At 40.2% G+C, this 16,082-nt stretch overlaps 1 protein-coding gene and 1 long non-coding RNA gene across 4 annotated transcripts in view; one reads left to right on the top strand and one right to left on the bottom strand.

The window, feature by feature from the left end:
* Nucleotides 1-53: 53 nt before the first annotated feature.
* Nucleotides 54-3,570, top strand: LOC110470183 (uncharacterized). The gene is made up of 2 exons (XR_002465369.3): nucleotides 54-604; nucleotides 3,044-3,570. It is a non-coding gene; the product is annotated as an uncharacterized LOC110470183 (long non-coding RNA).
* Nucleotides 3,571-13,117: 9,547 nt separating this feature from the next.
* The window catches only part of LRP8 (LDL receptor related protein 8), a 169,323-nt gene continuing 166,358 nt past the window's right edge, over nucleotides 13,118-16,082 (bottom strand). For all 3 annotated transcript variants that reach the window (XM_021529653.3, XM_021529661.3, XM_085586243.1), the window contains one exon: nucleotides 13,118-15,442. In XM_021529653.3, the coding sequence (XP_021385328.2) occupies nucleotides 15,404-15,442 (39 nt within the window). In that variant the 3' untranslated portion in view covers nucleotides 13,118-15,403. The remainder of the gene's footprint in view (nucleotides 15,443-16,082) is intronic.

The raw sequence follows: 16,082 nt of genomic DNA, 5'->3' as shown, positions 1-16,082 counted from the left end.
GCCGTGAGGGGGCTCGGGCCGTGAGGGGAGCTCGGGCCGTGAGGGGGCTCGGGCCGTGAGGGGGCTCGGGCCGTGAGGGGAGCTCGGGCCGTGAGGGGGCTCGGGCCGTGAGGGGAGCTCGGGCCGCTCCCTCAGCGGAGCCCCAGCGGCCCCGAGCGGGACCCAGCCGGGACACGGCGTACAGCCAGCCGGGGAGATCCCGCAGCCACACGAGACGGTGTCGGCTGAGGCATCGCCGCACCTCTGCTCTTCCCAGGGCAGAGTCCCAGCCCCTCGGCGTTCCGTGGGAGAGCAGAGTTACTCACTCGTTACTCCTAAGATAGCCTTCTGGTGATACTTAGTCATACGAACCAAAGAGGTGATGACCAGTGATGGTTGCATTTAGTGCTATTACAAGAACTTGATACACACCTTGTTACGCTGCACTCCTTCCAAGTTACATGGGGCCCACCAAAACCATCAGATTTATATTTTGATTAAGTGGCCACCCAAGGATCGAAGAGCTTGGCATTATCAGCCCAATCCACTGGGCAAGTCCCAGAGGCGATGGTGGCCCTCAGCAGCTGCACCGATCGCAGAGCTGGCGATGGCAAACCTCCACCAGGTGAGTTAATCAGAGGCATTTCCTGATCTCTTTGCTGCACAGAGGGAACAGATACCATACATTTATGATTTAAAGCAAAATTAACAACAAGTGGACAAGTTTCTGTCTTCTGAAGCAGTTTGGTGCCTCACTGGGACTGGTGTGCTGAGATCCCTCATCACAGGTGGCCTGAGCTTTGAGAGGAAATGCACCGGGGGTAAATCCTGCCCTTTCCTGCTCTGGGAACTGCTGAAAGGAGATAGCCAGAGAGGCATCCTTTTATAAAATATTCCCTTCTGCAAGAAGAATTCAGAAACAAGGTATCTCTTGTGCACATCACTAGACAGGGCACTTTTTATTGAGGACACAGAATGGGGGAGGGTGGTTTGCACTGTGGTGGTGTTGGAAATGGGTTTGCACTGATGAACGGGATTTCATGTAGATGGTGCTGCCTCACATCCCGTTGCAGGGCTAATGGAGTTCTCTCTGCTTTCCTCAGAGTTACAGCAGGGCTAAGTCGGCAATATTTTCTCTTATTCATAGTTTTTCACGTCTTTGTGCTTGAACACTCTCAGTTGCATTCTGTATTCCTTAGGAATGTTCATTCTATAAAATGTCTATAAGTCATCTTTTCAGTAGAAAAGTCCTACTGATAGAGAAATAGCCAGCCTGTTGCTTTATAACATCTGCAGGTACTGCAAAGAAATTAAGACATAACCTTAAAAATGTAACATTTGTATTTATACCAGTCTGAAGGTTTTTTTGGCAGAATTATTACCCTGCTAACTTTGTGAACTTGGTTGTCCAAGCTAAAGGTAATACCATGTACTGTCTGGTTTGTCCCCAAGTTCAGTGGTTCAGTTTTGTTTGGTTTGGGGATTTTTTTGTGAGAGAATTACTCCACTGTAATTGTCTAAATGTTTATAAGCCTTTTCAGGAATATCAGTGCTTAATGTAAATTTATTTAAATTACTGTGTTGGAAGGAAGAGCAAACTGGCATAGGAGTTATCTCAAGAACCTGCATTTTAATTCCTTCTGGAGGTGTCAACTGTCTTTGAGTTCTCTATATTAATTCTAACATTTTATGATAAATGCATTCTATATATAAGTGAGATAAAAATGGCTTTTTGCTGTGTGCATATTATGTTTTTTGTCTAAGTAAAATAAATGTTATGTTTGATGGCCATTGCTGCCAGTGTTGTTTGGGTTATCTTGACACATTTACAATCCCAAACATGCTCTGCTTGAATGCATTGGCTTAAGTATGTGTTTGTGAAAGGCACAAATGTGTGCGCTGCAGTTCTTTTCGTGCTGCTTAAAAGCATGTATAAACAGTGGTTCTTCTGCCTCTGAAGAAGATATCTCTACAAACACACATTTTTAGCATTGTTTTACATATGATAGAAGGACTGTAATGTAACAATATGCATATGGAATCTTAGTACTGGTTTATAATGGGTTTGGGTTAGGGGTCTTTTTTTGTTTGTTTTTGAAAAAGAAAAATTTTCAAGAGTTTCTCCTCTGACCTGTGAGGAGTGGGTATCTGTGGGACTTGAAAAAATGGGAGAAATCAAATAAACATGCTCTCAATATTTCTGTTTATTTGGGGTTTTTTCTCATGTCAATAGAAGAGCAGATGGCTTGAATGAATCAACCTACTTTGAATCCATAATTTAATTTAGTTTTAGGATTGCAAGATTTGTGATTGTTTCTTGAAATAGTTGTATTTCTGCTATTTTATTCTCTTCACTAGAAATGTTGAATACTTTGGAGAACTGGGTGACAGATTTTTTTTCACAGATTGCAAATAAATCAGGTTGTTTTCTGATATTTTTCCATGTCTGTAACTTGTGAAACCATGTTCCAAACATAGAGAATTTTATACAACACTTTTTCCTTGTATCTGCAGAGGCTTTAATTCTTATTGATTCCCCTATCAAAGAAACTATTTTGACTGAGGAAAGTTAAGACAATATAGTCTCTGAAAGTTAAAAAATCCCTAAAATACTTATTTAAAATGTGTTAGCATTTAATGTGCTCCATGGTGTGGATCTCGACTTTGCATGTAGATCATTGTTATGCCCGTTACTTTTTTACTTGCTGGGAGGAGAATTTTATTTTGAAGAATGTTAATTCCTTTGCCTCTGCATTGTGTGAGAGATAATGAGTATCAAAATCCAGCTGAGTCAGCAGTGTGTTGTGGCTGCTGAGACAAACTGGGGGGTGCTGTGTTAACCCTAAGCTTTGCATTTTAATGCATTTAATTTTAATTTTTATTTACCAGAGTTTGTACTTTGAAATTGCAATATGGATACGTTTCATCTACTCGGTTAAAAATCCTTCTGTAAGAAGGAGCATTTGTTGTTTTGGTGCCAAGTAAAACAACCTTGTTACCCTGAGGTGAGGCTCTCCCCACTGCTGTGGCTGGTTATTGACTGCCAGGCTCTGTTTGCTCACAGGGCACTTCTCACTGGTCATGACTTGGTAAACAAGAATGGGCTGTATTGACTTCTGCATTAGAAGAACCAAATCCTGAGCCTAGCATGGACTCCTGTGTGTAAATGAGTGCCTGAAAAGAAGAAGGATTTGTGAAAATTAATAGAAAGCAGGACTGCAAGGGTCTGTCATTGTTACTGCGTTCAGCCTCCTGCCCTCAGACACGATCCGCTCTCCCATGGGAATATTTGTGGGAGTTTTAAGGGAGCTTTTTGGTTTTGATTGATTTTGATTCCCTGCTTTCTCTACAGACTGTATTTATGTCAAATGTAAGTTTATAGTGTAATTGACTTTCTCATTTAAGTAATCAGCTCCCATCTGAATCTGCTGGGTTTGGCAAGGCTGGAAGTTGGGGTACAGTGGTGTATGAGAACTGAGAAGAGTATCTGGGCTCCAGTACTGGTGAATCTACCTCTTTAGAATTTATTGCCACAAATAATTTAGGAAAACAAATATGACTTATTTAAATGGTTTGTTTTTCATGGTAGAACTGCGTCTTGAACTTACACAAAATAGGATCTGCTCTTATTTAAAAAATTGATGTGTTTTAATTCTCACTTCAAGATTTTAGAGATAGTTATGAGGGCTAACATGGGGTAGCTTGTCTCCAGTGGCTGCTTCTGAGGAAGAATCTGCACATTTAGACTGACATTAGCCTTTGGGAATTGTCCTCTAATAGTTCCCCAGGAACTACAAAAGAAAGAGGTATTTGATGTCACTGCATGTTTCAGGCTCTTCATTTTGACATTAGCCAGATGCTGTATTCCAGTCATGTATTTCTGTGTAAACTGGTTTTATTTAAACAAATCTGCCAAACTCTTTAAAGGTTTCCCTGGTGGCAGAAAGTGAGCACAGGTATTTATTTAGCCTTCAGCCCATGACCTTCCTGTAGAGGTGGGTTATGTCTCTATAAATGTGGAAATAAGCAAAGGAGTGTTGGACATTTTACCTCCTTGATTGGAAGGACATCCTGGTTGTGCTGAGCTGCTCTAGATGATACTTCAGACTAGGGCTACAAAGAAACTTCTCTTTGCTTCCATGTGGCCTTGCTTTACCTTCAATAAACATAGTTCTATTTTTTTTAATGCTTTACCAAATTTGTTTGATTTTAAATCCAAGCTCTGACAGAACTTCTGACACAGCAGAATTTCACAAACTTTTCAGAGGTGAGAGACCTTGGGTAGTGCTTTTATAACAGAAACTTTTATATTTTACCTTTAGGCCTGCTTATGCTACTCTAAGTGGGCCTCATGTTCTCTGTTACACTTTGAAAAATAGTTAAATACACTGTTATTTATTTCTAACATTTTTACCTGTGTACTTTTTAATTGGTTTTGCATTTAATTTTTTTCCTCAGGCTTGTCATCATCTCTAAAACACTCATTTTTCCAGTGTATTTGATTCCAATATTTGAGTTTTTTCTTTTCCCTGGTTCTATAAGGAAAGAGACTTGTGTAGCAAGTCAGGAAATCCAAGCATAAGGCTTCAGTAGTAAAAAGTTCCAGCCTTGCTTGTCCCCTGCATACATTAGACTCTCCAATCTTCGCAGTAATTTGAAAACTTTGTCAAGAAAAATACACTGCTTTCCTTTTCCATAGAAAATTGTGCCTTTGAGCAGGCTTTGATCTGGTGGGTGCAGGAGTCCCATCCATTTCCTGTGCAATCCTTATTTTTAAGAACCTTGTACAATTTTGAGGGATCCCAAGTGAGAAGCAAACCCTCAGCTTTCAAGAGAGCCCTTGCAGATAGACTTTATGCACAGGTGATGTGCTGAATTCATTCAGGGTTGCCATGGCAACCCCTCTTTTTGTTTTCTTTATCCTGAGAAAGATTGTTTTATCAGTAAATGTACCCTTCCACAGTACCCCATGGCTTCTATTCAGGGGTCTTACAGCTCTTAGAAGCAAGAGATGGACAGGCCCTGAAATAAGCAGCATCACAAATCCTCATTGCTCACTAATGCTCTTTATTCTTCAGCTCTGAGTATACCAGCATGTAGTCTCTCCACCTCTTCTCTGAGGTTTTTGGCAGAAAGATGTCCCTTCCATACTGCATGAGGCCATATAATCTCAGATTCTTGGTTTTCAGCATTAATATTTTACAGCCAGGAGATACAATTGTCAGCCTTGATGTTCTCCTGCCCTTTCCCCCCTGATCTCAGAGAGTTCTTGGTCAGCTTTTTCAAGATACTGTTTTGCTGTGCATAATGGCTCTCTTGCCCCTAGGAGCCATCAGATTGGTTCTGTTCCATGTTCCTATCACTGGCAGTTTTTTAGTGATTTAAAAGTAAAAAAATAAGAGAATGGAAACAACCAAGATGAAAAGGATGATACTGGCTGTAATACACTAATCTCCTTCCAGAAGCCAGGGAGTTATTTCTCAAAATAAAGTGATTTGTCTCTCTCAAGGAATTATTCCTGATTTTCAGTCAGTCAGGATTACTCTGACTCTGAGCTCATCCTGTCAAATCATAGGGATGTGCACAAGCAGTTCCTTATTGACAGCACTTTAACATAGAGTAGAGAAATTAATGTATATATTTTTATATATTTCCACATAGGCAAATATACTTGCATATGTTTGTGGTTTTGTTTTTTTTTCTGTGTCAAATAAAAGGCCTTGCCCACAGATGGCTCTTGGGATTAAAAGGATTGGAAATAATAACACATTTCTATTTTCAATTAATAACGTATTTTGCCATTATCCCAGGCAGCAGTATCCATCTGCTGAACATTACTTGGCCATTGCTTCCACAAGAGAAATGTTACAGGTAAAATTATGTTTAGGCTGTCATTACATTAATTATGTAATCATCATTCATTTACATCGTGTTTTTATTTCATGGTGTTTCTAAAACAGTTTGTGTAGAGAATCCAGTAAATTATCAAGAGCTCATCACAGAAAAGGTTAATTTCAGATTATGTATTTTGTGCTTCTGATTCTTTGAGAATAGCATACAAAATTATGTCAGTGTTCTGTATATAACCTTGGTGTTGATATACTAGATAAAATATTCCATTAACATATATCACTTTTAATAGTCTTCATTGTGCAGGTATATTCTGAAATACTTGTGTGTTGCAGAATGCTGTGGAGACATAGGCCTTGTTTGGATGGGCACTCAAATTCCAGCCCAAATATCCACTCCTCTTCCAGCCCCTGCCTCTGGGGCTTTGCCCCTTGTTTTAGGGCCATGTCACAGATTTCTGATGGTACCTGCAGAATCTGCTCCTGTCTTGGGGTGGGGAAGATGTGTACAGTCTCCTCTCTGTGGTGGCACAAACCTCTGATTTAGAAAGAAAAAAAGAGCTTAAATCACCCAGTCACTTTGCATCCTGCAGTAGAATAAGAAAGGTCAGGCAATAACTTTTGTTCAAAAAGAAGACTTCAGTAGATGGATTTGGTTTATTTAAAATAGTAAAGAAAAGGTCATGGATTTTGTTCTTTTATTCTTATAAAAATTGATTTTGTAAAGTTGAAGTTGGTTTATCAGCATTTGTGTTCTATTGCTTTGTTATTTCAGTACTGGAGAAAAGGTCATCTTCTTGTTGGGTGTCTGATATTCCATGGTCCATTAAAACTGCATTATTTCTGCTGAAGCTGAATTTCTTTTATTGCATTTTTTCTTCTCTTTATTTCCCCATCTCCTCTCCAGTTTCACTTGTCCCAGGTGAACGCAGCTGCAGCTGGATAGTTTGTCCTGCAGTCTCCTATATCAAAGGTGCCTGCATAGGACTATTTGGGTTATAGAAACAGGAATGTCTTGGCTGTGCTAACCTTATAAGCCATTTAGGTTCATATAGATTTTTTCCAGGTTTTGTTCACTATTCAAGATCTTGAAGAGACACCCACTCTAGTATTTTTTGTAGGGGAGTGCATTGCATTCTGTCTCAAATTGAAGTGTCAGGAGAAGACAGTGACTGAGTTTTTGCATAGAGGAAGAAAGAAAAATGAAAATATTTAAAAATATGGAGGTCTGATGAGAAATATATTATGTGACTCTTCTGCTAAGGAAACTGTATTTTCTGTCAGCTCATCACTGACTTGTTTGCCTTACTTCAGTTCTACTCCAGCAATCTTTGAGATGGCCAGAGAAGAACTAAAAAAAATTACTTCAGTGTGCTCATCAAATCAGAGGTGTTAAGCCAAATGAGTGTCAGTGGGGAAAGGCTTAATTTTAGGGTAGTGGTAGAGAAGAAAGTAATCACGTTTGTCTTCCTGTGTTGTCACAGTACCGTAAAGAAGGGGCTGGTGGAGTTGCCTTTTTATCAGAAATTACCATGCAGTTCTTTGCTCCTGTTGTTGAATGTAGTGAATGCCAGCACAGTAATTATATGTGAACACAATTTTCAAACTGCCAAATATTTTTGCTTTATACTAAGTGCTGGTACTAATGATCAGGTGCCAAAGGCTGACATGAATTCACATCTAAAAAGTTATCCTCTGTATTTTTTCTTTATAGTTGTTCTGTTTCTTGTCAGCAGCACCTGTGTGAATGCACTTGGAGGTTAAAATTCCTCCCTAGAGGATTATCAAATCTTCTGAATAAGTCTCAGCTGGGGCCATCAATCTCCCACAGTTCCATCCCAGCTGCCCTTTGTTTCTTTCTAATTGCCATTGCTCTCAGATCATTCCCATTTCATGTTCCTTCTGTGTCAGCTCATCTCACCTTCTCTGGAAGCAAACTTTATACTTTGATCAGCATTTACTTTTGAAAAATGTTGGTGGAGAAGAGAAGATACTGGAGGCCTGCTGCTGCAGAGGTAAGTAGGCAAAACTGATATTGCATAAGACCAGTGTAACCCAGCAAAGTTACTTCTTGATTTGGAAAATATGGATTCCCTGTAGCCCCAAAACCCAAGAAGTACTCTCTAGAGTCTCAAAAATGCAGTAGTTAATACTTCATGAATATAAATTCACATCTTGTTGGAGATTCATTGGGTCTGATGACATAAATATTCTGATAGCACTTGTGTTGATTTTTCTCAAATGAGGAAATGGTAATCAAAATAATCTATGGATGTGGGCTCCTGATCTTCAGGAGTACCTGAAGGTTATTCTTCTTTGGCCTTGTTCTTGTTATGAAGGCAGAGTGTGCTCTAAAAGGGAGACATTAAATCAAAGCTCACTGTTCTGGAGCCCTCATAGCACTAATAGCTATTGACACTACAAATTATGTTGTCTTCATTAGGACTTTTGCCTTGAAGTGACTTATTGAAATTAAAAGGCTTCTGTATACTTGCTCATTAGAAGGTGCTGCTCCAGTATTTAGGATTAAATTGAACCCTTTGTAGCCTGCCTGTGTAGGTTACACAGATGACATACAGGTCCCTGAGGGAAGAGGGAGATAATTCTGCATCACATTAATATATAAGTACAAATGCTGATTTGTGTATGTGTTTTGGCCAAGGTGTGAGCAGGTGTTTGAAGCTGTGCTGTTTGTGCTCCCTAGAAAGCTCCACTTTGCTCCCCTGGCTCATCCCTGCCCAGTTCTGGGGGCTGCATTTGCCAAGTGCCCACCTGTTTGGGAAGGTGAGAACTCCCAACGGGAAGCTGTTTCTGGATTATTGGGTCAGGTAGCAGAGATGTGCAGGCACTCGTTGGTGTTGGCTGCAGTGCAGAGATGGGCACGTGCTCACTGGTGTTGGCTGCAGTGCAGAGATGGGCACGCTCTCACTGGTGTTGGCTGCAGTGCAGAGATGGGCACGCACTCACTGGTGTTGGCTGCAGTGCTTGCTGGGCACTCACGTTTGAGCATGGTCAGTGCAGAGCTGCTCTGTGAGGTCACTGTGCAGGGACAGCGGCCGAGTGACAGCAACTCTACTCAATTAATGACAGCTAGGGGCAAGTTTAGTGGCTTTAGTCCATCCTTCTTTGGGTTGACCAGGCTTTGTCTGCAGGGTCTGAAGCAGTGTGGGAGTGGTAAAATTCCAGCTGTTTTGAAAGGGGTGCATTTTGACTAAATTTGAGAAGTACTGCAGATGCACATGGAGGAGCTGGGTTTCACTTTCCTGCAAAGCAAGGCAGCACCTGGCTTGGCTCAGCAGGGGAGGTACAGCTCCTGTTCAGCTGGCTTTTCCTGAGCAGTTTGTCCCATATATCCTGTTGCTATGGGAAACCATAACTGTAGCTAATTCCTGGCATAGTGTAGCTGAAAGTCCAGAGTAATGTGTTACAAACAACACATCATCATCATATGGTCCTGTCACAGCTTCTCAATTAATTTATCTAAGGCTGCAGATGGCCCATGTCTTTGGTTGTGTATAAATCAGGCTTGGGGTGCATCCCTATCTGTGTATATTTGTATTGCTTATAGTCTATTCTAGGCCAGTGATCATACTTTGAATATCATATATTCTTTAGTTTAATCATTTTGGTGCCGTATTCATGGAATGTTAGAATGGTTTGGGTTGGAAAGGACCTTTAAGATCATCCAGTTCCAACCTCCTGCCATAGGCAGGGATGCCTTCCACTTCAGCAGGATATTCCAACTTGGCCTTGAACACTTCCAGGGATGGAGAAGCTACAACCTCTCTATGCAGCAAATATTGTAGCTCCAGGAGCTTCTGTAAACTGATAACATGGCTGAAGAAAATACCAAAATGTTCTGTGTTTGGTGGTTGTGCATGTAAATTGTAATGATTGAAGCATCACTGCTTATTTATGTCCTGGGCAGAGCCATAGCCAAGGCAAAGGAAAAAACTGTAACTGTAATCTTGGGGATTGTGAGCCAAGCCCTTATTTTTGTCTCTTAGTCTACAGGAGACAAAGTAGGTTTTTATGATTAGACTCTGTATGGATAGTTCTTAAATCACCTTAAAAAAAAAAAAAAGAAAAGGAAGACAGAAGGAGAGATGAAATTTGGAGAGTTCATGCCTCACCACACTGGGATGGAGCTTGTCAACTGAACTCCAAAAGGGCAAAAAATGGTTTTAATTTGGCCTTTCCTGCAAAGATCCCTATAGCAAGAGATTCTGTTAACCTCACCTGCTCCTCTACAGGCTGCCAGCCACTGATGTGATTGAGAAAGCTTTTATTATTAACTTCTTCATGACTTTTATTGCCACTGATATACCTTTAGGATCAAAGTAATATGAAGACAGTTCATGAGGTAAGGCTTTTGAATGTGGCATCTGTTTCAGATATTGCTAAAAATAATGTCAATTTCCAATAATTTTGAGTCAGGTTTTCATTACAGGAAGTCTTGAAGTCAACTTTAGCCTTTGTAAGAGAATTTCTGTCAATGAAGCTTAGACCTAAATATTATCTTCCAAACACTGTTTAACTTCTAAGCATCATTTCAAGGTGCTCTTTTTGCTTAGAACTTGCTTAGATCTGTGCCTTATTAGTAAAATATGTAGATTTTGGGGATTTTTCTTGAGTGTTTGGTTGTAAGGCTTTCCATCATCTTTTATGTGTAATGGCTTGAATTATGTGTGTGCTTTTAGCTGAGCCCCAGTGGGGGGAATATATGCATGAAAATAAATTACTGTAGGTGGAACTAATTAATTCCTTGATTGGCAGGCTCAGCAAATAAAGTCCTGAATAGGGTAATGTGCAATGTCTTTGCTATTTGGCCTCAGCTGTACCTGGCCAAGAACTGTAGGTAAAACCTCTGCTCTTCTACCTGACTTTGTAGCCTTGAGGCAAGGGCTGAAGAACTGAACTGATGTGAAGACAAAATTACCAGTCCAGCTTTCTGTAGTCCTGTGTTTATTGTCCTTGGAGCCAAGCAGGGGCCTATCAAACTATCAGGGAGATTTGCTTGTTTCACTGACATAACTTCAGCTCCTGCTAAGGCACTGCCTTAGCACCGACAAGATTACAGTGGTTTCCTTGATAGTGGGGAATTTAGCAGGCAGCTGTGGCTAATCCCTTAAGGAAATGTTCTCCCACTGAGGTACGTGGAGAGATTTGAATGCTGCAAATAGTTTGAAAAAAAGAATATAATTTTTTAAAGCATGTTAATTCTCATTCTGCTTGCTGATGCATAGGTGCAGATACAGGTTAGCATTACTGCCCTCCTGTAAAAGCTAAGAGCAGCCTGGACTGGTGCTCATTGGCTTCTGGAAGTTGGGATGAGAAATCCACGTGCAGCACCCTGAGGCATACTGGCCATCTTCTGGGGACACTCTGGGAGGTGATATATTGTGAAACTGATTGATTGTGTCACAGTTTCTGCTGCTGTGATAGCGAAAGCCAAAAGTTCTTCTTTATCTGTGCAAAATTGGACTCTGGGATTTGTGTCTTGGCTGGGGAGTTGGTGCTCAAAGCCATCCAAGTAAAACAAGGTGGCTTAGTTAATTCCCAGGGGTGTAACGTGCCTGGCAAACTTTTGGCCAGGCTCATTTCATCTGTCTGAGAAGAGCCAGTTTGGTCTCTGTAGAAAGTGAACACCCCCATTTTTCTCTTCTGGGGTTGGTGGGTTTACCCTGCCTGGATGCCATTTGCCCACCAAAGCCCTTCTGTCAGTCCCATTCTCAGGAGGGGACAGGAGAGGAAATGTGTGCATTTAGGAGACAACTGGAACTGGCACCACTCTATAAATGCCTGCACTGGAGCAGTGAAAAGAGTTCTGCAAGGCAAGGATGTAGATTGGGAAGACATTTAAAAGTGTTTCCCAAAGTGAAAAGGCTGGTTTGATGGAGAGCAAACAGTGCAAGGAAATGAGCACACACATCCCTTCAGAAGGCAGAAAGGTGACTGAGTTACATGTGTTAAATAAACATTGAGAGACAGAGATGAGTCCCTGTAGTCCATAGAGCATCTTTATGGGAGTGGGCAGAACAGTGTTGGTGTGGATTAGCTCAGACTGTACAGTTGCTATGTGTAAGAATTGAAACAAAAAATAAACTTTTACTGCTAATACAATATTAATACTTTAAAAAGGGAGTTGTCTTGGGAGGCATAACTTAATGCCCAGCTAGATTTGGGACTCTCTTATGAGGCTCTTTCAATTTTCTTTTGTGCTGTCCTTGCTGTTTAGACCTGGAGAGAACTTTGTTGTTGTTTCTCTTTTTCTATTTGTTACCATATTACATTGCTAAAATACTTAACTGAAAGGGAAGAATGTTTTGAAGTAAAAAAAGTCTATTTTCAGTTATATAGAAAACTAAACCACTGATATTTACCAGTACATCAGTCCATATTATTTTGGTAGTAACTCTTTGTGCTTGAAAAGTTTTATCTGCTTGGCTGCTTCCTTTGGGACTAAGAATTGACTGAAGGATAATTTCAATAAAGGCACTGCTTCCAAGGGCTTTGAACAACATGTGATGGGGAAAGGTTGTGTATAGTGTTGTACTGTATTATCCAGGATTTCATTTTTCAAGAGACAGGGAAGAGAGAGCAAGCTAACAGTGTGTTTAGTTCTGAGTCACTTATGTGTCCAGCCAGAATTATTGTCCTACTTCCAGTACATAAACCTTTTTCCAGCTTTATTTCTATGGGAGGGACTGTTTGTATGTTTAAAAGAAAAAAAGTTGAGCTTGCCTCTTGACATTCCAAGAACAGCAGTATTTCTGTCTTTTTTCCAAGATGGCATAAGTGTGGCTCTAAGGAGTTTTGCAGCATGTTTAGGTGTTTTACCAGAAGCTCCAAGAAGAAACCAAGTCGCTTGCAATTAGTTGTTGAATAGTTCAGCATGTAATAGTTCGGGTGAAAAACTCCATCAATTGTGGTGCGGGCACTGTTCAGTTCTGGGACATTTTCTCACACTGGGAAAGGACTGGTGTACTTGTACCACTGGAGGTTTTACTCAGGTTCATCACTGAGTCAAGGAAATGAAGCTGGTGCTGTTTTTCCATGTGATTTGCAGGTGACCAAAACCAACATGGCAGAAAAAGACACTTCAGAACAAAGTGCTCTGTTGTGGAATATGAACTGTCCCCAGTGCTCCTCTTGTGACACTGCAGCTGGGCAGCTGCATTACACAGCACTGCTCCCAAATCCCACTCTGGCTTTGGGCAATTAAGAGTTATGGAAAACTTAGACCAAAATATGATACAGTCCCCTTTCAGACACCATGAAGCAATTAGTTCAGTAATCCCAGATAAAAAAATTTAATCTTTCTATAGAAACAGTGCACTGTTTTACAAACGTGTTCATTTGGTTTCCAGTACAGCAAGTGTTACACAGAGCCCCCCCACCCCTCCCTGGGCCTTTTGTCTGGAAGGTCAGAACTGAAACACAAAAGGCACCAAGCAAGGACTTACTCTAACAGAACTTCAGTATGACAAGACAGAGCAGAAATGATTACCATGTTAAATATCACCCTACCAATCTGAACCATTATTTAAAATAATTAATTTCTTAAAAAACAAATTTGGTATTTGACTTCTCAGTAGTTATAAATCTGTAAAGATTGAAATCAGCACTGCACATTGAGTTCATTTACAATGGTTTGAAAAAACCTGCAGTCTTTTACATGTGGTTTGTACAGGTTTGTTTGTGTGTTCTTAAAAAAGTATCAAAACTGTAGAACTTTCATATATATTTACATTCATCTGTTAGTTACAGTGTTATCACATACAGCCTTTCTCAGCTTTTTTCTTCATGCACACAGTGCATGGATTTATAGAAAGAGAGCTTCATACCTTAAAACAATAATGGGATAACTCATGTTGTCACTCCCTTAAAATCTAAAATTTGGAATAGAAGGATGCTTGATTACTTCTGTATTGTCTATGTAGGCCATGAGGCATTTGAGATTATGTATTATGTCTGTAATGCATACCAGGGCTTTAAACATCTTCTTTCTTCTCTTAGTCAAGAACCAGCTTCCAGCTCACATTACTCTGTAAATTTATTCTAAAAGAAATGAAAAAAAAAAAAAAAGAACCACAACCCAAACCTACTCAGTCTGAGTTTTTTCCACTCACTCAAATACAAAAGCTTGGACTGACATAAAAACATGAGGAAGATTTCTCTAGGATTTGGTACAGTTCAGGGAGGTACTAGCCCATTATGCAGTGGGAGGTAAGTGTATTCACTTCCCACAGAATTCCCAGGAAATTCTATAGAATGAGATGAGAAAAGCCAAGTGATTTTCCTGTCAGGTGCAGGATGACCCAGCCACACTGGAAAGGCTGGGAGTTTTTAACCTGCTCTGGCCTCCTTGCCCAGTGCTCTGGGAGACCTGCCATGGGCAGCTTGTTCCACAGGCAGGACTTGGGAAGAGTTCTGTGTGTGCCACAGCAGCTCCTAAAATTGGATTTTTATCAGTATGAGCAGGGGACAAGTGCAAGGAGGGAAGTGACTTTTGTTATTATTTTCCTGATGAACCAGGGAGAGTGCTCACTTGGGAGTGTGGAAATATATGGCTAAATCTTTGTTTCTGTTAATTCTGAGCTGATTTAAGAGATGCAAGATCCCTAGTGAGGAAAAGCATTTAGATTTACATTTAGAAACAAAAAAAAACAAAAACCAAATCAGATTTGTACCAAGCTGTACAAAAAGCAACAACACAGCACAAAAACCCTGGATGCTGTAGTTTGTTCTGACTGAAATGCTGTAAGCAATAGCTCTCCAGTTAAATGCACTGCATGGATTCTTCATTGAAAGACTGGAAAATGTAAAAGAAGCCCTTAAGAGCCAGGATGGAAATCAGGAGCTGTTTGTTATGGAGTGCTTCACTAGTCAGCTATCTTACACTACAGCTCTTTCTTACATAGTGTCTTTAGACTTCAAAGCAAACTTTTCAAACATCCTGTAAATATTCAATTATTCCTAATTTTCATAAATGTAGGCTAGTAGTTTTAAAATATATGTATATATATTTATATATATGTATATATTTATATGCCTATATATCTATCTCATCCAGATAGATATATACACAGATAATCTATGCACAGCAAGCCAAACATACAAAAAATAAATACTCTCACCCCTCTACTATATTTACAGAACAGATCTTATAATCCAGATTTTGTTAATAAATATTTCTAAACTGCCTGTACAGAATTTATTTTACTTATGTTGATGGATAGCCACAAAGCATATTCAACATATTTACAAAATATCTATAAATATAGTCTTAAAATAAAGCAATAGCTACTAAACCTTCAGCCTGGCTGGTTATGTACATTGAGTTAGTAGCTCAGCTGTCGCTTATTCACTATCACAAATGGGTAGTGCAACAAGTTAAAATGTGTATAAAAGATTATACATACAAAACTCTCACATCCTTTGGATGTTTGCAGTTCATTATAACTTTGTGGTTACCCTTCTGCAACATAAATAATGACCAAAAAGAAGAAGCAGGTTCTGTGATCCAAAGCAGATTTGTTCAGTGTCTGATGATTGGAGCAGCATCTTCATTCTCACGGCAACCCATCATCTTCTAAGCTTAATGCTACACGCTGGGGAGGGAAAAAACACACTTTTGTGAACTGTGATACTGGTGCTAGCTTGTACTTCTTGTTAGAACTCGCATGGCTGTCCCTACTGTATTGGTGACGAGTCTATTCTATATAGTGATTTCTTTATTCCCCAAATGAGGACACTTGCTCAAGTGTTACTAAAGAGGTGCTGGGAAGTTTTCTGCCCATCTATATTGGATAAAATTCCTTGTAAGGGATGGCAGTTTCTCCAGTGTGATTTTGTGTGGGACCTTTAGATCATAGAAAACATTATCCACCCACCTGCCTGCCTGCAGGACTGTACTGCCTTCACTCATTACTCTGACTCTTCCTGTTCTCTTCTGAAAATACAATGCACTTATACCTGCCAGTGCTCCTGTCCCCAGGGATGGTGCTGTGACAGAGGATCCTTTTCCTTAACTTCTTACAGAACCTCAGTCACCTCTCCTTCTGAGGAATGTGACTTTTTTTTACTATAGAGAAAATATGCTCCTTGGTATGTAGAGAAACTGAATTTATCCTTAAGATAGTTTGGACATGTGGTAGCAGCCTAAGCACAGATAAAATGGAATCCAGTGGGGGATGAGTAATCACCTGTCCCATCCTGAGGTAGCTTTACATTTGTCAGATTGATACCCTG

Source organism: Lonchura striata, chromosome 8, assembly GCF_050655825.1.
Source record: "Lonchura striata isolate lonStrDom1 chromosome 8, ASM5065582v1, whole genome shotgun sequence".
Taxonomy (NCBI): Eukaryota; Metazoa; Chordata; class Aves; order Passeriformes; family Estrildidae; genus Lonchura; species Lonchura striata.
Note: the sequence above shows the minus strand (reverse complement) of the source record. Positions and strands in the feature narration are given on the sequence as shown.